Below are 25,803 nucleotides of genomic sequence, written 5' to 3'. Positions count from 1 at the left end.
AGAAGGTGAGGTCTGGGAGTTGCTCTGGGGGTGAACTCTGCTTTGAAGGTGGAGGTTTGAGCTGCTTTGCAAGATACGTGGTTGGATTGGTACCATGATATTGTTATTTTCTTGGTGATCCTGGTGGCCAAGAAAGCCAAGATGGCTTTCTTAAGCCTGGTTTCAGGCAGGTTAGCCATGCTGCCTTCCTGCCAGCCCGCTCAACCTTAACTCTTACCACCTGGAGGAGCAAGACGGTGGTTCAAAAGGGCAGGATCCTGGGAGCAGTGTGGTTGACTCACATTTGGCTCTCAGGAGACGGCTTTTGATGTATTTTCTTTCTTTCCCATGATGCGTGTGTCTTTTTCCTTCTAGGTAAAATTCCCTCCCACCCCCTCTTTTGCATTTTGGCCCTTTAACCATCTTGTTCCTGGAACCTCTCCATGGGGGGATGCAGGCGGTTTGGTTGTGAATGGGATGATAGCTTGGCATTCTTAGGGACTCTTTGAAAATAGATCTTGTTTGATGCTGGGTGGATACAAAGGCAACTGAGTTTTAGGGACTGCTGTTCATCAGGCTGGCAAGCACAAAGCAGGTAGCAGGGGTACACAAGGGAAATTCTTTACCTTTTTTGTTAAGTCCAAGAAAAAGCTATGTTTTCATGCACAGGCTTCAAATACTTTGACAGCCCATCTTGAATTCAGTAACACAAATAGTTGCTTAGAATAACTTCAGAGCAGGTTCTTTTGGATAAAGAGACGTGAGCACTGACCTGTGAGTCAAAAGACCCAAGTTCCATTTTTGGCTTTGCCACTAGCTTTCTCCTTATTTGGGGAATCTCTTGGTATATGTCAAAATCAGGCTTGTCCTTTTCCAGATCTAAAGTGATATATATATATATATATATTTTTTTTTTTTTACAACAGTTTCTTCATGCAAAGAATTGGTGGAGCAACTGTCATTTTATTAGCTGTTTTATCCCGGAAAACAAGAATGGCCAGTGTGCTTTCATGATGGACTTAATAAAGAATTAAGTGTTTGTATTATATAGTCACCAAATGTGTGTGTGCTCCTTGCCAGTCCTCTGCTGGGCATAATGGGGGTGCAATTATAAACCGAGCAAGGGGCTCGGGGCTCAGGGATTTTATGTGGCCTTTAGTGGAGCACTAGACAAGTAAGCAGGCTGTTGTAATGGGAACTCTTATGGTGGGGCACCCAGGCTGTCATGGAGGACTTAGGAGATTCATGGATGAAGGATGAGGAGCCTTCTTGAAGAGGGTGACACCTAGGGAGAGGTAGAGCATTAATGGTGTTAGCTGGGTGCTCTTGGTTTTGATGGTGCAAATAATAGAAGGGATGGTCTAGGTCCCAAGATGAGCAAGAGAATGGGAGATTTGGGATTTGGGAGAATGAGAGTAGAGCTGTGGAACTGGATATTAGCTTGGCTGGGATGGGGGCTGATGAAAGGGGCTAGACAGAGTGGCAGGTGTGAAGACCCTATGATCCACTAAGGAGATGAGGTTTGAACTTAATCACTAAGAGGTTTCAGTAGGAGGCTGACATAAACAGAGATGCTGAGTTCTCTTTATTCTTCCATTCCACGTTCATGGCAATAACACCTGCTTTTGGTGTTTGTGGGAGGACATGGGGTTTGAAATTGGGGTGGGCGAGTGGAAGAATGGCCTGGAAAGCAATAGGAAGATTATGAATATGGCCTTGGGAATCCTAGCGGTGCCCCTTCCGATTCCATTGACCAAACACAATTTATGCAACTTTCCTACCTTTAAAAGACCGCTTTCCAAGTGAGGTTGCCCCTGATCTGTAGTGGGACTCCACACTGCTTGTTGATTTTGAGAATCTCTCGAAATGTCTCCAGGGACCAAGTACTTTTTAGTGAGTTTTGAGCAGAGCCAGAGAGTATGGTGCTTGTTTTAAAATCCTTGCAAATGCTTGCAGTTAATGGATGGCATTAAACCGCCTTTGTTAGACTAACAGAAGGCAATTCGTCGTGTGAAGCTTCTGAAAGTGGTGTGAGAAAGTTCATGGAGGGAAATGATTTACTCCCTGAAATTTACAAGATTGAGTGTGCTGCAGCCATGTCCAGTGCCCCATGCATAGCAGCCATACACCTGTGACTTGACTTTGGTGTGACTTAACACCACTTTCGTACATCAGATGGTAACATGGCTAAACTGTCTTTTATACACTAATCTTGACTTTGATGCTTCAGCTAGTGAACCAACATTCTGAGCTATTGTAATCATGACCTCAGCTCGTAACAAACGTTTTAGTTCACCAACACCATCATCATATTTGTGTAGCAGAGTTTGTGTGATTATTTGAATACTTCTTGAATGTTGTCATTGTTTTATAAAAAGTAAGTGAAAAGGAAAAATATAGGCAGTAATGTAGGGAGAAGTGCGAACCTCATAAACTTAATGTAATTGAGGCAAAGATGGAAACCATTAGACATGTCCAGTATGGATGGTTTACCTTTGGTCAGAGGCTTTGGACGTAAGTTGGCCACCCCTGTATACCTGTGAGGGATAAGAACAAAGTTAAAGGCTGTGTATATATGAGATGTTAGAAACAAGCTTTGGGGATTATGATAAAGGGCAAGTTGTAATTTGGGGTTTTATTATTAATTGTTTGGGTAACAGAGCTTCCCTTTTTAACATGTAAGTTTAGCAAATTTGTTCAGCTTTTTTTTTTTTAAAACATAATCATAGAGCCATTTTCTATAAAAATTGGGGACAGAAACTGAATTTCTCACCAGTCTTATTTAGGAATGTCCACCAGAGTCAGTAACCTATTTCTCTGGTTTGCTAATGGGCATAGGTGATCGCTGTGCTAACAAAATTCTCTGTGTATTTTGGCAAGCAAGTAAAGAGAAACCAAAGCAAATAAAATGGTACTTAGCAAAGGATACACTTCAATGGATTTTCATGATTCTGTGGTTTCACTTGCTATACTGTAGAACAGAAAAAGACTAAAGTGCATCTTAGTTTTCATCATAAGCCTTAATGATGCTAAGATGGCATATTCGGAGGCAAAGAGCAAGGGTAGGAATTAAAGTTTGTGTGTAGTTAACCTCACCCTAATTCTTTAGGTCGGAAGGATATGGTGGTGATCTGTCGTTTTGGAAAATCTGGTTGATATCCGGGAACTTATCTAACTTACTTTGTGGTCCTAGCCCACTTCCAAGCAAAGGATTGAATGGGATGCAAAATTCCAGTTCCTTTTGATGCCTCTTGTGTTTAAAGGGTGAATGATAAATCATGGAAGGTGCTAATTAGGTAGAAGGTGGGATACAATAGCTCTTGGGCTTTCAGTCTTCTGAAACTGAGAGACTTAGTTTATCTTCAGTTAAAAAAGCAAGTAACTATTGGATTAGAAGTTCAAGAAATTTACAAGTATCTACTATGTGTCAGGCACTTTGCTAAGCATGTTCAAGACTTATCTCATTTAATCTTTATAAAAAGTCCATGATCCAAGTATTATTTCTCATGATGAGGAATTCATATTTAGAGAAGTTAAGAAACTTGCCTTCAGTAGCAAACCCTGAGACAAGCATACTTGTGAACGTAATTATTTGGGGGCATACAGGTATCACCAGTAGGTGAACAAGGGTGTGAGGGAGGAGAAGGCAGGCAACAAGGCAGTAGCTTATTAGTAAATTGCTACAGTGGTGACTAGAGTTTAAGCTCACAAGGAAGTTCTGGAGATGGTGTAAAACACCTCCCTTAGATGATCCCTTAGATGAGTGGTGAGGGAACAGGGATGTGTAACCACCTGCTTCTGTCAGTTGTTTTTTTTTTTCTTTTATTTTTTTAAACTTATTTTTATTAACTTTATTTTTTTACTGTAGTAAAATATATATAACATAATATTTACAATTTTAACCATTTTTAAATTATACTTTTGTGGTATTAAGTACATTCACAATGTTGTGAAACCATTATGACCATCCATCTCCAGAATTTTTTATTTTTTTTTATTTTAATTTTTTGGTGAGGGAGAGTGAGAGAGAGAGAGAGAGAGAGGGAAAGATTAAGAATGAGAGAGAATCTTAAGCAGGCTCCACACCCAGCATAGGACCCAGTGCGGGGTTGGATCTCACAACCCTGAAATCATGACCTGAGCCAAAATCAAGAGTTGGATGCTTAACTGACTGAGCCACTCGGGTACCCCATCTCCAGAATTTTTGCATCATCCCAAATGGAAACTCTACACCCATTAAACAATAACTCCTCATTCCTTCCTGCCCCCAGCTCCTTGGCAACCATGATTCTGCTTTCTGTTTCTACAAATTTGACTAATCTAGGTACCTCATGCAAGTGGAGTCATGCAATATTTGTCCCCTTTTGTCTGGCTTAATTCACTCAGCACAATATTTTCAAGGCTCATCTTTGATGTAGCATGAATGAGAATTTCATTCCTTCTTAAGGATGAATAAGACTCCATTGTATTTATATACCACATTTTGTTTACCCATTCATCCATTGATGGGAATCTGGTTTGTTTCTTTTTTTTTTTTTTTTTTGGCTATTGTGAATAATGCTTCTATGGACATTGGCATATAAGCATCTGTGCCAGTTGTTTTTGAGGGTGATTAATTCCCTTGCACTCTATTTGGAACCCTGCAAGAGCAGAGTAGTTTTCCAAGGTTCAAAAGAAGTCCTCGGTAAAGATGCTGATGTTGGCGATGTGAAGTCCTTTGGAACACTCTAGAATGTTCAAGTCAGAGGGACATTAGTAGGGCACTTAACATCTACTCATAAGGTTGTTATATAAGGAAATGGAGAAGCTAGTATTTGAATCTTGAGCTGTTGACTAAAAGCCCATTCTTTTCATTGCTCTGCACTGAGCTGCCTTTAATTACAAGTATAATAGCACTGGGATATGAAGATGAATGAGGCATGGTTATCGCTTTTAAGGATCTATCAGGATTGAATGCTCTGTCTACAAAAGGTTCCAGGGAAGACGGTGGCATTACTTAGTACAATCTGGAACTTACAGAACCAATCACTGTAAGATGGAATCACAGATAACAGGTGCATGGGACCCCTTTCTCTTGACATCCTATGGTGAGGCATGCTTGGACCAGACATGACTGGACGCTTCATGGGACTGTGTTCCAGGGCAGGCACTCACACATTTGGAGACCATTGGTGTTATGAGTTGCAGCCTACACCTATTGATGTTTCCTGCTGTTCACTTGAGCTGTTTGCAAAACTATATTATCTTAGCAGGGTTTATCCTCCTTCAAGCCTTTCTAACCATTGTCTTCCTCTAGATGCCCAAGCATTAGGAATAGCTATTTGTTAGGAAAGAAATCAGGGCCCAGGAATGATAAAAAGAATACATTTGTAGGCAGTTAAAATGGTTGGTTATGTATGTATATCTGTGCCTCAAAATACATCATTTATAAGTGATTTGCATTTATCTAGAGACCTAACATGAGATATTTTATCCCTGAAGGAATGACATTACCAGATTGGTATTGTGGCAATAGGAGGAAAGATATGAGAAATAAATCAGCGAGAAAATGCTGCTCTATATTTTAACCTAAATGTCAAATATTTCGTTTTAGGACTGCACTGTGGGAGCTGAGTGTATTAATCAGACACTGGTAGGTTATGCTGAGATAACAACCTCCAAATCTCAGTGGTTTATTTCTCTCTCATGGGTTGTCTGTGGTGCTGCCCTACATTGTCTTTATTCTGGTTCTCGGGCTGAAGGAGTGGTCTCTTTCTTGGATGAGCCAGTCTTACTGTGAAGAAGAAGAAACCAATGGATGGTGCCTAAGATGGCTCTTACAGCTTCTGTTTGGATATGGCATGTGTTACTTAAGCTCCCGTTGCATTTGGTGAAACAAGACACGTGGCCAAGGCCGATGTTGGAGGGGCAGGAAGGATTCTCCTCTTATGAAAAATAGACTGTGGGAATGAACTAACTAGAGAGGGACAGTGAATATTTTGAACAAATGAGGCAATTTGCTGCACTGGCAAAAATTTTACCTTCATGAGCAAATTGCTTAGCAACCTTTTTAATCAGCCAATCTTTGTAGAGCCATTGCAACATGTTTAACATTGTTATTCCTCTTTTATACATAACACATTGTGCTTAAAGGTCTAGTTCTCTTCCTGGAATCCATGTAAAACCACACACATAAGTAGTAGTAGTATTTCTAATAATTCGGTCAATTTACTGTCTTTCAGGAACTGATTATAGAGATTAAAGAGAACATGAAGCTCAAAATTCGAATGCTTTTCATAGTCATATGTGAAATTAATAGAAAGCAAAGAACTATTAACAGCAAGAATATTGATGGAAGATGAGGTTGTACTGGTATTTACTAAGCTTCAGGCACTGTGCTGAGCACTTGGGCTTTCTCTGATTTAATCAGGACTCGCCTCAGTTTTGTGAAGTAGCCAATGCTCCATTACTCCCTGGAGAAATGGAGCCATTACTCCAGACGCCATTGTTATTCACTGAGGCTCAGAGAGGTTTGTCAACTTGCTCAAGGTTACAAAGATAATAAATGTGGATTCAGAACTCAAACAGCTGATGAATATGGGATTCAGGACTTAAACAGAATTTCTTAAGTTGGATGAGATCCTCCCCCCCCCTTTTAAAAAAAGATTTATTTTTGAGAGGGGGCGGGCACACGCACATGCACGGGAGCCGGTTGGGGGGAGGGAAGGAGGGCACAGAGAGAGAAGCAGGCTCCCCTCTGAGCCGGGAGCCCAACTAGGGGCTCCATCCCAGAACCCTGGGATCTTCACCTGAGCTGAAGGCACCACCTAGGTGCTGGGATGAGATACCTTATAAAGAAATGATTTGTAGCACCCCAGGGTTGACTTAAATCATTGTATTGTAATTATTGGACTACATAATGTTTAATGATTGTAATGTTAAGATGTAATGTAATTGCAGGTGAGTTTTTTTTTTTTGTTTTTTGTTTTTAGTTCCTTCTCCTTTTATAAAACCTTAGTCAATTTGGAAATTAAATATACTTCAGGACACGTGACTGGCTCAGTCCGTGGAGCATGTGACTCTTGATCTTGGGGTGGTGGGTTTGACACCCGCACTGGGTGTAGAGATTACTAAAAATAAATAAACTTGGGGCGCCTGGGTGGCTCAGTGGGTTAAAGCCTCTGCCTTCGGCTGGGGTCATGATCCCAGGGTCCTGGGATTGAGCCCCACATGGGGTTCTCTGCTCAGCGGGGAGCCTGCTTCCCCCCCCCCACCGCCTGCCTCTGCCTACTTGTGATCTGTCTGTCAAATAAATAAATAAATAAATCTTTTTAAAATAAATAAATAAATAAACTTAACAAAAGAAATTAAGTACACTTCATATTACTAATTCAAATAGACAAAATTAATTTAATCACGTTAACTAAATTACTGCTTGTAATCAGTGTGATAAACATACGAAGAACAGCTTCCTGCTCTGGGCGGGTTCTTTGGCAGTCAGCTGCTCTACCCTGCCATGCACTGGGTGGTGACTTACTTCTTCCACCACATTTGCAATATGCAGCTTCTGCGAAACTTCGATTCACGCCGAGGAGCTTGACCTCCCTTACCTTTCCCTGAGTAAGAACACATCCTTTAGATTCCCAAGTCCATCTTTTTTCCTTTCTCAGTGACCCAAGGTGATTCCTGAGGGTAGGGCTTGTTACTCAGACACAATGGGCATGGCTGCTGTGATGATCAAGGGTATCCTTACATTATTTGTTTTTAGAGTATTGAAATAAAAACAACCTGAAGTTGTCACGAGATTTATAATTTTTTTAAAAGATTTTATTTATCTATTTGACACAGAGAGAGAGAGAGCACAAGCAGGGGAAGTGGCAGGCAGAGGGAGAGGGAGAAATCAGGCTTCCCACTGAGCAGAGAGCCTGATTCAGGGCTCCCTCCCAGGACCAGGAGATTAAGACCCGAGCTGAAGGCAGAAGCTAAACTGACTGAGACACCCAGGAACACCGATAGTTTTTTAAAATTATTTATTTATTTACCAGAGAGACAGAGAGAGAATGAGCATGCATAAACAGGGGGATCGCAGGCAGAGGAGAAGCAGGCTCCCCACTGAGCTGAGCAAGGAGCCGGATGAGGGACTCCGTTCCATGACCCTGGTATCATGACCTGAGCCGAAGGCAAAGGCTTAACGACTGAGCCATCCAGGTGCCCCTATAAATTCTTTATACACAGCTGTGAATCTGCCCCCTCTCAGTACTTGCCCAGGTTAAAAAACTGGGTTTTGTCTCTCTAGCACTACTCCGTCTTTCTGTCATAACACTCTCCATCTGCGGCTGCACCCTGTCCTCCTAGAGAGGCTCTCATCTATTTCCAATGTTCCCAACACCTGGCAGCCGTGCACAGTACCTAGAGTTATTGCTCATGGTACCTGAATAAAGGGGCTGTGGCTCCCCCCTTGAAATGGAGGACTTCGGGTCTCTGGAAGGTCAGAAACCATATTACAGACTTGTTTTCTAGAAATATTGTTGAAGAGATTTGAACTATGCTGTGATTTCCCTTCTAATATATTTTTATATTTGATAATTCACCCTTATCTACGCACTTAGAGATTTAACTGAGTTTCTTGATGACTTAATGTCGATATTGACTCTCATTCACTGTAATTTCAGTTTTTTTGAGGCATTTCTGAGTACCATTCAGCACTGCCTTGCACTCGGCCCTTACTAAAGACTCATGTGACTCCTTCATGGTAATCAGTCATATTTTTTGAGAGACCCCAGAATTCAGATACTGTACTTATTCTTTCTCTTCTTTACAGAACACATAGATGAATGCTTGTCTCCAAAATGTGCGCACTGAAGCCATTTCCCATCTCTTCCTGTTGATGGTGGTCCTTTTTTTTTCCTTCTTTTTTGGGAATAGCTTAAAATCTTTGCCAGAATTTTTCCTTATGTGCATGATTATGTGTATATTCTTTTCTAGCAAAAGCCTATTTAGACATAATCCTTCATGTTGATTTTAAATGTAAAAAAATTTTGTGTGATTGAGTTTTTAAGGACGTAGGGATAGAGTTGTTATTCTTCTACCTTTCTGTCACTTTCTCTAGAACATCTGTTGACAGATGGAGAATTTTTTAGTGTGAACCCAATAATTCCTGACTATTCTTTTTTTGCAAGTTCACTATAGCTAAAGCTTTGCCAATTGACATTTTATGTTTGCAGATTAAAGAAAATGCACAGGTGTTTTAAAAATGAATCTAAAAACCTTATTTATCTCTTCGGTGCAACCAGCTTAATTTGTTACATTTATGAAACTTTATGAGGCAATGAATAATGTTGTTATAGTCAGTATATTATATTAACCATAATTGTCTTTTTATTTTGATTTAGCATCTCAGCTTTTCTATATTGTTTGAAATTTTGCTGCATTTTTAACTTGGGGATTTAGCTGTGTACTAGATCATGGTCTATTCCTTTAACAAAAGTTTTTAGGTGTTTCAGGTTTTATTTATTATTATTATTATTATTTTAATATTTTATTTATTTGACAGAGAGAAATCACAACTAAGCAGAGAGGCAGGCAGAGAGAGAGGAGGAAGCAGGCTCCCTGCTGAGCAGAGAGCCCCATGCGGGGCTCGATCCCAGGACCCTGGGATCATGACCTGAGCCGAAGGCAGAGGCTTTAACCTACTGAGCCACCCAGGCGCCCCTGTTTCAGGTTTTAAATTTAATCCTTTAGAATAAATTGACAGAGTTTGAAATTAAAACTACGGAAATGGTTAACGGAAACTGCAGTTAACTAATACATGGATATACAGAGTCCTTACCTTGTAGTACAGAATACAGTCAGCCTCTTCACGTAAGTACCTTACCATAAAATAGAGCCAAGGCAGCTGAACATGTAATCATGCTAAATCTGCGTATGGAAAACAGTAATTATAAAACGAGTTTGAGGGAACTAAAGGAGAGAGTAGTGATGTGTGGATGTATGTGTTTGAGTTGCAGCATGCTTCTTGGAGAAAGATGGGAAAGCATTTTTTTTTTTTTAAAGATTTTATTTATTTATTTGACAGAGAGAGATCACAAGTAGATAGAGAGGCAGGCAGAGAGAGAGAGAGAGGGAAGCAGGCTCCCTGCTGAGCAGAGAGCCCGATGCGGAACTCGATCCCAGGACCCTGAGATCATGACCTGAGCCGAAGGCAGCAGCTTAACCCACTGAGCCACCCAGGCGTCCCAGGAAAGCATTTTTAAAAATCTCTGCCACATTGGGACGCCTGGGTGGCTCAGTTAGTTAAGCTGCTGCCTTAGGCTCAGGTCATGACCCCGGGGTCCTAGGGTCGAGTCCCATGTCTGGCTCCTTGCTCAGCGGGGAGCCTGCTTCTCTCCGCCTCTGCCTGCCTCTCTGCCTGGTGTGTGTACTCTCTCTCTCTCTCTGGCAAATAAATAAAAATATTAAAAAAAAAAACTCCACATCAAGCTTGACTTTTTGACTTTTTTTCCCCCCTGATTCATAACATTGTGGAATTTAAAATGAAATGGCTTATTATTGGGACTTTCAGTATCTACAGATGTGGAATATTGTAGCCTGACGATGTTGGGAAAATGGCCATTTTTCTTTCCAGTTTTAAAAAATGGTTGATATCTTGAGCAGTTTTGAATAGTAGGCTGAGTTTGTCTTAGCAGTGTCTGACGAGGCAAGCTTCGTGGAATGAGAGAATTCTAAGACAACTTAGAATTTCGGAACCAGTGTGCCCTGTTCTGGTAGCCTTGAGCTTATGACAGTAAGCTTTATTTGAGCATTAGCTGCGTGCTGGGCATTGTGCTAATTACTTTTCTTTTATTGTCTTATTTAACCTTTCCCAAATCACTATGAAAAGGACTGCTATTGTCCCCATTTATAGCTGAGAAAAGTGAGGATTGGAGAAGTTAAATAATTTGCTTAAAGCTGCACATCAAGAAATTAAAGATGTGTCTCCAATCAGATCTGATTTTGAGGTCCCTTTTTAAAAATACTATGTGTGTGGGGGGGTGCCTGGGTGGCTCAGTGAGTGGCTTGGGCCTCTGCCTTCCATTCGGGTCATGGTCTCAGGGTTCTGGGAACGAGCCCTGCATCAGGCTCTCCGCTCAGCAGGGAGCCTGCTTTCCCCTCCCTCTCGGCCTGCCTCTCTGCCTACTTGTGTTCTCTGTCTGTCAAATAAATAAATAAAATCTTAAAAAAAAAATACTATGTTAGGGGGTACCTGGGTAGCTCAGTGGGTTAAAGCCTCTGCCTTTGGCTCAGGTCGTGATCCCAGGGTCCTGGGATTGAGCCCTGTATAGGGCTCTCTGCTCAGGGCGGAGCCTGCTTCACCCTAGCTCTCTGCCTACTTGTGATCTCTGTCTGTCAAATAAATAAATAAAGTCTTAAAAAATACTATGTCAGGGCGCCTGGGTGGCACAGTCCATTAAGCATCTGACTCTTGGTTTGGGCTCAGGTCGAGATCTTAGGTTTGTGAGATCAATCCCCACATTGGGCTCCATGCTCAGCATGGAGTCTCCCTCTGCTCCTCTCCCATCCCATGCACAGGTAGGTGCACCCTCTCCCTCAAAAAAAAAAAAAAAAAAATCTTAAAAAAAATTATTAAAAAACAAACACACTGGGTGGCTCAGTCGGTTGAGTATCTGCCTTCAGCTCAGGTCATTATTCCAGGCTCCTGGGAAGGAGTCCTGCATCTGGCTCGCTGCTAAGTGGGGAGCCTGCTTCTCCACCCCTGCTTGTGTTCTCTCTTTCTGTCTCTTGCTCACTCTTTCTCAAATAAATAATAAAATCTTTAAAAATAAATAGATAAAAATAAAAAGCAAACATTATGTTTCACCTTCCTGGCTATGATAACAAAACTGTTGTATCAGTTGTCATGGAAGTGATTTCAGTGAAATGATGAAAATGTCATAATATTAAACATGTTCTTTCAAATATTCAAAACTGTTTGAATCTCCTGTGTACCCTTAGGTCTGGTCAGGAAGAGCCCTTGCACAGGGCCTCAGGCTCTAGACGGCCCATTCTGGCCCTCATCTGACTGGGTCTTCCCCGTGGGGGAGGAGAGTCTGCACTGCTGAGTGGAGGTGCCCACCTGTTGGCCTTCTAGGGTCCACTCGGTACCCACAGGCCTGAGACCTCCCTTCCTAAATGACCTCGAGCTGTCTTCCAGGGTCTGTTTGGGCTTTTTTGCTAGGTCTGTCCTCCTGAGGAGAAATCATGCTACCAGTGTGTATACCCTTAGGCCTGGAATTGCCGAGGGGTGCCTATTTGTAAAAGTATAGACCAGGTGCCAGCAAACTACTGCCTGTGGGCTGAATCCAGCTAATGCTTGTTTCTGTAAATAAAGTTTTAATGAAACACAGCCACACTCATCTGATTACAGATTGCCTATGGCTGCCTTTGTGCTGAAATGCGGAGTTGAGTAGTTGTGACGAAGACTGATGGCCCACAAAACCTGAAATATTTACTATCTGGTATTTTATAGAAAAAGTTGGCTGACCTCTGGTCTAGACAGAGCTAGCCTCATGTGCAGACTGCAAAATTCCTGTGTGTGAGACCCTCAGGTGTGTCTAAGCCAGGGGTGTGGAGAGGAGGATGTTGGCTGGAGACAGGCCTGCCTCTTGCCACCATATTTTGGCTAGAACTTTGAAGAATCCAAGAATTCTCAGTTTAAAATTCAAACTTCACCTTCCACATTTTTATGTTTGTCAAAGAAGGAAGATAGAATATGTTTTATTTACCAGTTTGTTAGCTTGTTTATGGCTATAAAATGTATGGACATATCATACTTGGGTGTCTATTTGTACCCTTCCCCTGGGCCCTGCAAATGTTAGAAGAAATGTTAAACCCTGGTGTACAAGGTTAGAGTTTAAAGTAGGAGGCCACAGAGGCCCCAGTAAATAATCACATAAATTTATATAGAATTACAAAGTGTAGAAGTGCTTTTGGGTCTTATATGGATTGTTCAAAAACCTTGCTCCAAATTTCACTTGTCCAAATTAAACCAAAAATGCTGGAACACACCTGCCAGCTTTGTAGGAAGTTCCAGATCTTTCATTCGAGGCTTTCCCCACCTCTCTACCTCTCCCTGTCTTCTCCCCTGACTCCCTACCCCAGAATTACACTGCCCCAAAGTGAGGGGGATATGGCTATAAATCCCATACCTAAGTCCAGAGATGGTTTCTGTCCAGCTGTCCTGCTATATGATTACATCTTTAAGCCACAAGGTGTTGCCATTGAGACTGGTCTTCTTCAGACAGAAAGACGCTATGGTCCTTGCTATTTGGTCTCGGAGGGTGCTGCTGGTGGTCTCACCCACATCTCAGTGCTCACGGACTGTACTTGGAACTTGGAACATGAAGGATTTCTCATGGCCTCCATGCAGTGCAGGCTGGACGTGCCAGGGGAGCAGATGTCTGCCAGTGGTCATTGGGTATCTTACCCTTATGGAGGGATAACTGTGAGGCAGGCTTTACACTGCTTCTCAGAGATCCTTCAGCAGGACTGAAACCAGTTTTCTGGAGCAGAAACTCCCTCAAAAATGTACCCCATAGGGACGCCTGGGTGGCTCAGTGGGTTAAAGCCTCTGCCTTCAGCTCAGGTCATGGTCCCAGGGTCCTGGAATTGAGCCCCACATCGGGCTCTCTGCTTGGCAGGGAGCCTGCTTCCTCCTCTCTCCCTGCTTGCCTTTCTGCCTACTTGTGATCTCTGTCTGTCAAATAAATAAATAAAATCTTATAAAAAAATGTATCCCATATTGACTTCTTTCATTTCCATGTTTTAGTGCTAAATTCTCCCCTGAGTGCTTCCTGGGATTACCTTCTAAGTGAACCACCTATATACAAATCCTTGTCTCAGTGTCTGATTGTGGGGAACCCTATCTGGAACACTTGAACCTCCTGGTGACTCATATCCTTGTACACAGCATTGTGCCCCACTGCAGAGGCTCCACACAGTATGGCATGGTGCCTAGGAGTTTCCCACCTCACCCACATGCTTTGTCCACACAGGCTTCTCCATGACTCCTCGGTCATTGTCTTGAGTCCCCATAACCAGCCTGGTTACCCTCTTATCTTGAGGTAATTATTTTGTTCCTGGAAGCTGTAGTGTTGCTTGTAAGCATGTTCATCTCCTTACTCTGGATCTTGGGCTTTGTGACTAGAGTGTCACTGACTTTCCTCCCTGAAGGCTCCAGAATCCTTTGTGCATATTGATTATTCTTCTGCACGGTTTCCTATTTTGCAGACCAAGAATCTGAGGAGGTATAGCCTTAATCGGGTCTTCCATACCGTGAAACAACAACAACAACACATGCTTTGGGAGAATGTAGCCAAGATACCTGATTTGGATGGGATAGACTTGTAGAGAGTGTGCTATTGGATGTTGTGATCTAAAGTGATGACTAGGAGTGAGACCTGAAGCTCTGAGTCAGGAAGGAACTTGATGCAACTGAACATCAGAGAGAAGACTCAGGCAGAGTCAGCGATTAGAGTGGCAAGAAAGGAGGCTGGAACTGTTGGCATTGGCCAAATCCTGTAGGGCCTTCGGCCATGGAAAGGATTTTGGTCTTTGTCCAAAGAGCAATGAGATGCTTTGAAGGGCTTTAAGAGGGTCAGTTTCGGGGGAGTATTTTGTGATTGAGAAGTGCACTTTAGAATGCGGTGTGAGACAGAAGGAGGAATAGAAAAGGAGAGATGCTTTGGGGGCTGGTATGGAAGAGCTGAAGCCAGTCACATTGATGCAATAGAGTGAAGACAGTAGAAGTGGAAACAAGAGAGCCGATCAAGACAGATTTTGGAGGCAGAATTGATAGGATTTGGTAACAGACTCGAACTGGGTGGTGAAGGAGATTGAATTATTTTCTAAAATATTTTAGGGGCTCAGTCAGTTAAGTGTCTGACTCTTGGTTTCGGTCCAGGTCATGATCTCAGGGCTCTGAGTTTGGGCCGCATGTCAGGCTTCCCACTCAGCACAGAGTCTGCTTGATATTTCCCCCCTCCCTCCCTTCCTTCTGCTCCATCCCCTCCCCCCATTCACTCTCTCTAAAATAAATTTTAAAACTCTTAAAAAAAAAAAAGATATTTTATATGGGTAAGATTGGTAAAATGTAAATGCCTAGAGGGACAAGCATGAAAAGAGGGAATCAGACTTAATATAAGGCCATTAGGAGGGGAGGGGACTGTGCAGCCTGGAGGTGGCATGGTCTGTCTTGAAGGGGTAGATGCTGGCTGGCTCTAACCAGTTGTTGTCGTGTGGTGAAATGGGCTTCACAGTGTCAGATTTTCGGGCTTTTCAGGAGATGCTGCAATCTGTATTTTAATGTGAAATGTCCATATCGCTCCCTGTTGGCCACTAGATCAAAATCCTAAAGAACACGGGGCTCGCCATATATAACACATCTGCAGGGAGCATCTGGCTCCTGGGCAGCTGCTTCTTGCTTGAGATTTTTTCCTACACTCTGTCTTCCTCTAGAAGAATTTCAGAAGTAACTGTACTCTGTGACACAAAATATTTTAAAATTTAGGGATGCTGAGAAGGAAAAAAAAGGATATGTTAATTTGGGCTAAATCTTGGGAGATACTGATGATCTCAGCTCACACGGTCTGTCAGCAGGGCTCAGGTGATGGGCTGAGGCTGAGATCTGTGGAAATAAACTTAACCTAATTTAGAGCAGATAGCAGGAAGTGCTTTTGTCTTAAAATAGACCATTCCAGACCATGATAGTCTGAGACACTTGAGGTAGACAGAAATCAAGGCTCTCTCCACCTTGTTTCCCCCTGAGCTTAGAGATCAAGAGTCCATAAACCTTTTAAAGAATGAGTGGATGAATGTATATTTTATTTATGAATCCATGTGCAATCAGAGAAAGTATTTATATAGGTTTATAATAGCATCTTTGACTGATTTCGTTTTTGAGCCTTAAATGGAACTTACCTTCAAACTTTGAATTTTTTGGGGCGCCTGGGTGGCTCAGTGGGTTGAGGCCTCTGCCTTCGGCTCGGGTCGTGATCCCAGGGTCCTGGGATCGAGCCCCACATCGGGCTCTCTGCTTGTCGGGGAGCCTGCTTCTCCCTCTCTCTCTGCCTGCCTCTCTGCCTACTTGTGATCTCTGTCTGTCAAATAAATAAATAAAATGTAAAAAAAACCAAACCAAACTTTGAATTTTTTTCATGAGGTCCTTTTGAAGTGAAAGGTGTCATGCAATTAATTTCTTTGGTGTTGTATTCAGCAGCATTTGTCTGTTTCTGTGCTCGGTTTAATCTAATTAATAATTTATCCTTATATACAACTATATAAGAAAGCAGGTGTTTTTAAGAGTTTACAAGAAAGCTCAATGACTGAGCCTATCTTGGCTTCATAATAGTATTTGAAACAGTAAGATCTTAACTTTGACCTTATTTTCTGTAATGCATTCATAGGTAGGGGGAAAAGCTTAGAAATGGTTACCTTGAAGTCAGTCATTGGAAATAGAAGGCATTATTGCATTATTGATTGCTGAATAAAGTTGATCTCTTTGCTGTCTCTCAGAGATTCATTTTATAGAACTAAAAAAAAAAAAAAAGAAAATTAGATGAGAATTAGGAGACTACAGCCCAAAAAAGCCCGAGTGTCAAAACAAAGTACCTAAAAATATATCAGGAGACTTAAACACAGCTGGGGGTGGGGGATTTGTGAGTGACTCAGTAGAACAAATAAGAATCATGAGGCTTAGGAGGACATGACAGCCATGGGAACTCGCCTTGGCTTACCTTGTCAACTGGGCCTGCCTCATCTGTGAGAAGAACATCACCGTGTGTGCTGCAGCTAGCTATAAGGGCAACGTTATTCTAGGAAACCATCCCGCTCTTTGCAGATGTGGCGAAAGAGAGTAATTTCCAAATAAAGTTTCAGGCCTAGGTTGCTAATGATGATTTATTGTTAAGAAGATGTGTATTGGTAAAGAAATTATTCTGTTACCATTTTGGCGGTCCCTGAAATTCCTCTTTGATTTAATAAGTTCTGTGGAATTGTACATAACTCTTGTCTGGTGTGCCCTGGGAGTAACCAACTTCCACCTGTTTCTTCATTTCTTAGACACACAGACTGATGATGATGGACCTGTATTCCTTTTAACATTCTGACTTCTCTGTTAAGTGTTTGTAAAATAAATACAGAATTATATTTATTTCTTATTCTAATAGGGTCAGAACTCCAACCAGTCATTATTTCGATCTCCTGTATTTCCTGTCACTCTTCGGGTTGATTGGGTGGTCCTTCTAATACACGGTGTTGGCTGTCACTCATATACCTAATTTTAGATGGCAGCTGGGTTCGACGGTCTAAGAGGCCTGTCTCACCACTCTGGTGTCTCAGCTGGCTTTTAGCTGGGATGTTTTGGTTCTCCTTCTTGTAGCTCTCTTCATGTGATGTCTCATCTTCTGGGATTTTAAAAAAATTAACATATAATGTATTTGTTTCAGGGGTACAGGTCTATGAATCATCAGTCTTACACAATTCACAGCACTCACCATAGCACATGCCCTCCCCAACGTCCTATCATCCAGCCACCCTACCCCTCCCACACCCCTGCCCTCCAGCAACCCTTACTTTGTTTCCTGAGATTAAGAGTGTCTTATGCTTTGTCTCCTTCCCTGGTCCCATCTTGTTTCATTTTTTACCTCCCTTCCCCTCATGACCCCCCCAACCTTGCCTCTCAAATTCCTTATATCAGACAGATCATATGATAATTTTTCTCTGATTGAGTTATTTCGCTTAGCATAATATCCTCTAGTTCCATCCACATCGTTGCTAATGGCAAGGTTTCTTTTTTGATGGCTGCATAGTATTCCATTGTGTGTATGTATGTATGTATGTATGTATGTATGTATGTATGTATATACATACATACACACATACCACGTCTTCTTTACCCATTCATCTGTTGATAGACATCTAGGCTCTTTCCATAGTTTGGCTATTGTGGATATTGCTGCTATAAACATTCAGGTGCACATGCACCTTCGGATCACTACTTTTGTATCTTTAGGGTTAGTACCCAGTAGTTCAATCACTGGGTCGTAGGGTAGCTCTATTTTCAACTTTTTGAGGAAACATCATGCTGTTTTCCAGAGTGGCTGCACCAGCTTGCATTCCCACCAACAGTGTAGGAGGGTTCTCTTCTGGGATCTTTTTGTGTGACTTCTCTTCCCAGTAAGATAGCTTGGACCTTAAATCTCTTGTTGTTTTTTAAGGCTGCCAGGCTTCTTTAGAGCCAGGATCAGAGCTGGAACAGTGTCACTTCTGCAGGAGATGCTGGTCTAAGTAGTCACAAGGCCAAACAAATGAAATAGAGACTAAAAAGACAATCTAAAAGATCTTTATTATAGAAATTTTCACACATACAAATAAACAAAAGAAAATGAAAACCATTTGGAATCCCACCACTGATAACATTTTATGTGTGTTGTCCCTGTCTTCTCTGTAAGTAGTGTGTATGTATGTGTGTTTTATGTAAGTCAAAAAATGTTTTTTAGTCGTTCCCGACTAGTGTGTCACGAATATCTTTCCATCTCATTAATTATTCATGTTATGGTTACATTATTCTATCCACTGTCAGTCTGTCTCTTTCATCCTTTTTGTAACTGAATCCTATTGTTGGAACTGTTGATTTGCCTTTTCTATAGAACAGATTATCGTGCAAAAATCTTAGATACAGAATGATTTTTGTGTATTTTCAAGTAAAATAAAATATAGCTCTAAATAATACAAACATTTGAAACTAAGTTCCTTGGTTAGAAATGAGTGTAACTCTTGGGACTTTTTAGGGAAAGGAGGAGACTTTATGGAAAATATTTCTTCATACTGTATATGAGGACTCTTTAAGATATAAAATACAGATACCCCAGCTAGAATTGAATGTAATGAAAAAAGAAACTTATGAGCAAAGGTATCCATTGTCTATTGCTGCAGTAATGTTGCAGAACATCCAGCTGCAAAACATCATTGACATAATAAGAAGTATTTGTTTTGTCCATTAGTGTATGGGGCTCATTGGATATCAGCTGGACTTGCTCATGCCTCTGTGGTCAGCTGCGGGTTGGCTAGGCAGCTCTGCTCATCTTGAGTGGGCTTGCTTAAATGTCTTGGGGTTGGTTGGCTGTTGGCCAGGACACCTTGACTCTATTTCATATTTCTCATCTTCCAGCAAGCAAGACTGGGCATATTCTAATTACTTTTGCAGAGGAAAATGAGCAAGAAAGTAGATACAAAAGAGCTGCTCTAGGCTTCTGCTTCCTTCACATATGCTACCACCTTATTGGCCAGAACAGATCATATGAGTGAACTCAGAGTCAGATTAGGAGGGCACTGCCAAGGTCATAGATGCAAGGAGGAGTGAAGAATTGGGGTCAATAATTCAGTCAGTCTGCCTGGCATGTGTAGCTAAAATGGTCTGGAGTAGATGTACCTTCAGTGAGTGCTGGATCCAGGGTATCGAGTGATGTCACTTGGTTTGATTTCATACTATCTAAAGTTGGCTCTGGGGTGCCTGGGAGGCTCAGTTGGTTAAACAACTGCCTTCAGCTCTGGTCATTACCCCAGGTCCTGGGATGGAGCCCCGTATGGATCTCCTTGCTCAGTGGGGAGTCCGCTTCTCCTTCTCCCTCTGCCTGCCACTCCCCTTGGTTATGCTCTCTCTCTCTCTCTGTGTCAAATAGATAAATAAAATCTTGGGGGGAAAAAAAGTTTGGCTCTGCTTTCCTTTGCATTAACTTCACTCCCAAGGCAGCCGTTTCCATGTGGAGGTCCTCCGAAGCTCCATCTCAAAAGCAAGTAATTCTAGCTGCAAAAGAGCTTGCCTTTCCCAATTGTTCCAACTAAAGTATGGGGTAACTCTTTTTGGGCCAGTGTGGACCACATGCCTATCCCTAACCTAAGGTCACTCAGGTAGTCAGTGTTAGAATAGAAATTTGAACCCTGGTTTGCCCTTCTCCAAAATCTGTGGTCTTAGTATCTAAAACGTGAAGAAAAATAAAGTATACTAAACATATCTTCAAAGGAAGAGTGGGAGGCCATTATGCACCACAATAAGGCCATTTGGGCCCAACATTGAAGGTATAATCACAACCCTGTAGCCCAGCTACATAAAATTCTGCAACAAAGTTCTTGAGTGACTATGACAGGGAGCTTCTACTACTCTTCCCCAGGGGGTATGGGCCCAGGAGCTCTAACATGGTCTACTGTTCCCTTGTGCCATTGCTCTTCAGGTGTGTATTAGTGTGGAGTAATTATTTAGGTCAACTAGAATGGAAAAGAAGTCCCAAAACACCAGTCTGAAAGAAGTGTGTGAAGGGAGAAAAAGACAGGACTACCATTTTCTCTGGTAATAGCATTTAGGATCTGCCTAGATGTACAGGAGTCTTGATGGTTGAGCCTCTTTTTTCCTTCTAGCTCCAAAATGGCCAGTAGGTTCCAACTCCTGAGCCAGTGCGAGTTGCTTGGTGGTAAACCCTCTAGAGTGTTATGTTAAGAAGAGTTCCTGCCTTAGCGGAAATGACTGTGGTGGATTAGTGATGTCTGGAATGTGTACAGGGGAGGGAAGTAACAACATGCTTGACTATTACGTGACGTCCTAGGAAGAAAAAGCTTCTCAGAGTCACTGTCAAGCTGCTTGTGTATGGGGGTCATGCCCTTAGGATGGAGTATTTTATGGCAAATTTCCCTATGATGAGAAATTCTATGGTGAATTTTCTGGAAGTCCCAGCTGTCACTTAGCACAAACCAAAAGCAGAGCATCATTTTCCTGAGGAAAAACGAGCTGCTTCTTTGCTCTGAGAACTTTTGAGCTTGCTTGGGATTTGGGTGGGGGAAATAGACAAAATGTTTACATGTAGTAAGTAAAGTTTGGGACTACTTTAAAAAAAATGAATATGGGTGTGACTATCGTTCTTGTATCTGTCATTATCATCATTGACCTATCAATATATTTTTAAAAATGTAATATAGTCAGAGTTCTAAAGAAGTTTGTTTTTGATTTTTTTTTTCTCATTTTTCAGACCCTCTGGAGTCATTTTCTGGAACAGACTGTGAAAAGAATGCATTGAAAATTCTGGCCAATAGTGGAAATACTGGTTTAACCCCCAACTTACTATAACATTCCTTCTCTTCAGTAGCACCTCATAATAGAAGAAAAATGTATGGAAGTGCAAGAACAATCACCAATCTGGAAGGCAGTCCTTCCAGATCTCCTCGTTTGCCAAGGTCTCCTCGTTTGGGCCACAGAAGAACAAGCAGTGGGGGAGGTGGAGGAACAGGCAAGACACTGTCCATGGAGAACATCCAGTCCCTTAATGCAGCCTATGCTACGTCTGGACCTATGTACCTGAGTGATCATGAAGGGGTGGCTTCGACAACTTACCCAAAGGGCACCATGACTCTGGGAAGGGCCACAAATCGAGCTGTTTATGGAGGCCGAGTCACAGCCATGGGGAGTAGTCCCAATATTGCTTCTGCTGGACTTTCCCACACAGATGTTCTTTCATACACAGATCAACATGGTGGTCTGACTAGCTCATCCCATCATCACCACCATCAGGTCCCTTCCATGTTGAGGCAGGTAAGGGATAGCACAATGTTAGACCTTCAAGCTCAGCTCAAGGAACTTCAGAGAGAGAATGACCTCCTCCGGAAAGAACTAGACATCAAAGACAGCAAGTTAGGATCTTCCATGAACAGTATCAAGACCTTCTGGAGTCCTGAGCTCAAAAAGGAGAGAGTCTTGAGGAAAGAAGAGGCAGCCCGAATGTCCGTTCTCAAGGAACAGATGAGGGTGTCCCATGAAGAAAATCAGGTAGGTTATGACTCATCTCTGTGTTTTTCAGCCTTGGCTTTTCACTGAGTAGTTGATGCTTTGCAGATGGCACCACGACCTATGCGGAAGAAAGGTCAGCACCATCAAGAAAGCTATGGTTTCGGACGTGTTTGACTTAGAGACTACCAAAGGTCATATAAGCAATATGAAATTATAACTTCTGATCTTATTTTCCATTAACTTTTTCACACTGTTGCAGAAGAGGGGGAATCATTCTTTATTGCCTAACTTTTATACTTGGTTATTTTTTTTTCTTTTTCAGCAGTAACAGCAGCATCTCAGATGTACTTCCCTCTGCATCGAAGAGGAAAATGTTAATTTTTGCAAGAGTAGACACTTTAACAGCAACATTTAAAGAGCCACATTTGACTGGTGAATTGATTTATTTTTGAAATGAGAGCAACTTTATTTCTTTCTAGAATGAATGGAGTTTATTCTCTAAACAGCAAACCAAATAATCTTAAGTAACACTGGGTGGAATGGGTTTGATACCAGGTTGGAGAAACACAAAAATTTGTAACCTGGTCTTTCCTTTATTCTTTCATATTAAATAAGCATGTACTATGTGCAAGACACCTTCTTACTCTTTGATCTATCTTCCATTTATAGCAAGATTAGTTTTCCCCGTGTCTACTTGCAGTTATACCATTTCTCTGCTTTACAGCCCTCAATAATTACTTACTGGCTTCAGAGTGAATTCTGCCATTTTGGCTGAGCCAACAGCACCTTCCTTCGGAAGGCCTGAGCCAGGCTTTCCAGCCTTATCTCATACCCCCTCCCTGCGCATCTCCTGTGTTACCTGCATTCCCACTTGGTGATTCCTGCATTTACTCAGGGTTTTACCTCTTCAGTTCTTTGCTCTTTCTGTTCCCTTTCTCTGGTAGCCTCCTCAGCACCTCCTCTCCCTTCCTCTTCCCTTTTATAGTTGGCTAGTCTCCATTTCCAAATCCTACCTATTCTGTGGGGCTCATTTATCTGCTCCTGTTTTCATAAGGGCTTTGGAGTCTGACATTCCTGGGTTTAAATCCCAGCTTTGCCTCTTACGGGTAGTGAGATAAGTGCTAGGAGATGGGGAGTAGAGTGCTGTGGCATTTGGTGGAAAAATTTCCAGGTATCATTTAACTTTCTGTAGAAATTTGAGATAATTCTAACTTGGCTGACCTTGTGATTCTTTGATAATTGGTCCTCATGTTGGCCTCACGAAGCTCTCTGCCTTTCTTGGGGTTATCTGCTGGCCCTCCTATCTGTTGCCCTGGATACCACCCCTTGGAGTCCAAGTATCTTTAGAAGCATTCCTGATCTTTGTGAGAATCTGTTCTTCATTCTCTTCTATGTGTAGAAAGCAATCACCTTATCCTTTTGACTATGTGACAGAGTCTTTGCTGGTTTTCAGATGTGAAAGTGTGATTTTTGGTTGGAACAGAAAGTTTTGTTCTTCAGTCCTAAATCAAATTAATGCTCTTTACTATTATTTCTGCTTTTTCCCACTGACTTTGCTGGTTTGTGATGTCTTTATGAACCTGTCACTCCTATGTGTATTTCCCTAATTCTGTACTGGTATCCTTATTTAGTTGTTTTGGAAAAATGGTTACAACTATTTAGGAATCATGCAAGTAATGACAAAAAAGTTTGAAAGCCATTCTTTAAACTGTCAGCTCAAAAATTACTTTTATCATATGTTGCTATCATTAAATTTTTTTTTTTGAGCACAGACTCTCACACATGTATGTTTACTTATAAATTACATGATGTGCTATTATGCCAATCTATTATGTGTCTTTTCCGACATTCACACAGAATTAAATATGTCTGGAAGTTGTTGACAAAATAAAATGACATATTGAGGTACATTTTAATGACACAAAACCTTCATGCTGTTGTAAAAGCATTTTAAACCCCTTGTCTATTTTGTAAAGGTTGGTTTAGTTTAAATATCCATAATCCTACTTAACTGTCCCAAGTTGCTGTAAGCCAGAAATAAGTGAATACTTGAGGGGGCTCCTAGTACCCCTTTCTAGTTCTGGAAAATACTATGACCATAGGCTACCTTAGGTACTATGGGTGCCCTATGATCATGTGACATATGATCCAGTAAAAGCTTCAGTGTTAATCTTTCTATGAAATATAATTAAAATGTAATCATTTTCTTTTTTAGGCTAAAAATGCAAAAAGAGGAAGCAGCATGGAGAATTTGAAAAGTCAATTTACTTGCAGTATGAGGTAGTATTACAAAGTGAAGAATATAAAGATTGACAAAAAGCAAGTTATTTTTTAAAAATTGAAGCACTTCTCCTTCTCCTGTGGGAATTATGTCAGGATCTGTTTTAGGAGTAAATGAGTACCTATTGGTCAGGATAGGGTAGATCCTTCTGCAGCAATCAAATCTCAGTGGCTTAACACATCAAGATTTCTTCTTATTCACTGGAAATATGAAGTAGGTCAGGTGACTCCAGGGCAGCCCTCCTCCAGGCAGTGACTCAGGATTCAAGCTTTCTGCATCTTGGCACATGGCTTCAGGAATCATCACACCAGAGGAAGAGGGTGTGCAGAGATGGCACATTGGCTCCTCAGTTCCTTGGGCTGGAAGTGACCCAATTGCAAGGGATCGGGAGTTATAGTATAATCCTCTCTTCTTTCCAGGGAGGAGAGTAAGATATGAAGGACATCTAGAAATTTCTACCTGTGGGGTTTTGGTGTTCGTCAAAAAGTGGAGCTAGATGAAATAAAGCTTGGGGAACAATCTAGACTCCTGCTGTTGCTGCTGTTTCTATTATTACTACTACTACTGCTACCAGTAGACCTCTGTTGGGGGCTTACTATGTGCCAAGCATTGTTCTTGGAGCTTTGTGTATATTAGCTTATTTACTGTTTGCATTAGTCACCTTGAATAGGTGCTAGACTTTTTCTTGTTTTACAGATGAAAAATAAATGTAGAGAGAATAAGCAGCTTGCCTAAGTTCACACAGCTAGTTAATGAGAGCTGGTCTTCAAGGCTTTGGTCTAGTTCATGGAAATGTCTAGGACTTAACCTATGTTCACTAACTCCTTACAGGAATACTGAACTGTGACTGTAATCTTAGTTTAATGGGAAGATCATATATGTTAGATGAAAAAAATGACTTGTTCTGATAGAGTGACTAAGAATGTGATTTAGTTTGACTGGTATTTTTATTCTTTTTTTTTTTTTAAAGGTTTTATTTATTTATTTGACAGACAGAGATCACAAGTATGCAGAGAGGCAGGCAGAGAGAGAGGGGGATGCAGGCTCCCTGCTGAGCAGAGAGCCCGATGCGGGGCTTGATCCCAGGACCCTGAGATCCTGACCTGAGCCGAAGGCAGAGGCTTAACCCACTGGGCCACCCAGGCACCCTGGGATTTTTATCCCTTTTTTTTTTTTTTTTAAGATTTTATTTATTTATTTATTTGTCAGAGAGAGGGGGGAGAACACAAGCAGGCAGAGCAGCAGGCAGAGCAGCAGGCAAAGGCAGAGAGAGAAGCAGGCTCCCTGCTGAGCAAGGAGCCCAATGCCGGACTCCTTGATGGGAGTCCCTGGCCTGGGATCATGACCTGAGCCAAATGCAGCAACTTAGCCAACTGAGCCACCCAGGTGTCCCTGGGGATTCTTATTCTTTTTTTGGGGGGGGGATTTTTATTCTTAATCAGGAATTTATTTCATTTTCCCAGAAGTGGTTTTTTGTGCTGTTTAGAATTTTGAACATTTACCATTACTGACTGTAATTTCCCTTTAGAGGAAAAAAATCATGGGAAATTTTTCTGTATGAAAGAAAAAAATGTAAAGCAGATGGGGAACATTTATTTGACTGTGGTTTCTTATGCACAACAACCAGAGACTGCATCTACGAATGTAGTTCAGCCAGTGTCTATTTGGATAATTAGAAGTTTGCTAGCATAGATTCAGGTGATCTAAAACAATTTGAACTATACTACGTGAATACAAATGGGAAGCAGGTCCATCA

The 25,803-nt window shown here is 41.6% G+C and overlaps 1 protein-coding gene across 14 annotated transcripts in view; it reads left to right on the top strand.

Moving 5' to 3' along the window:
• Nucleotides 1–25,803, top strand: part of ERC2 (ELKS/RAB6-interacting/CAST family member 2) — a 924,700-nt gene that overhangs the window by 10,255 nt on the left and 888,642 nt on the right. For all 14 annotated transcript variants that reach the window (XM_045991216.1, XM_045991229.1, XM_045991215.1 and 11 more), the window contains one exon: nucleotides 21,012–21,805. In XM_045991216.1, the coding sequence (XP_045847172.1) occupies nucleotides 21,149–21,805 (657 nt within the window). In that variant the 5' untranslated portion in view covers nucleotides 21,012–21,148. The remainder of the gene's footprint in view (nucleotides 1–21,011; nucleotides 21,806–25,803) is intronic.

Source organism: Meles meles, chromosome 20, assembly GCF_922984935.1.
Source record: "Meles meles chromosome 20, mMelMel3.1 paternal haplotype, whole genome shotgun sequence".
Taxonomy (NCBI): Eukaryota; Metazoa; Chordata; class Mammalia; order Carnivora; family Mustelidae; genus Meles; species Meles meles.
This window is presented reverse-complemented; position numbering and strand designations above follow the sequence as displayed.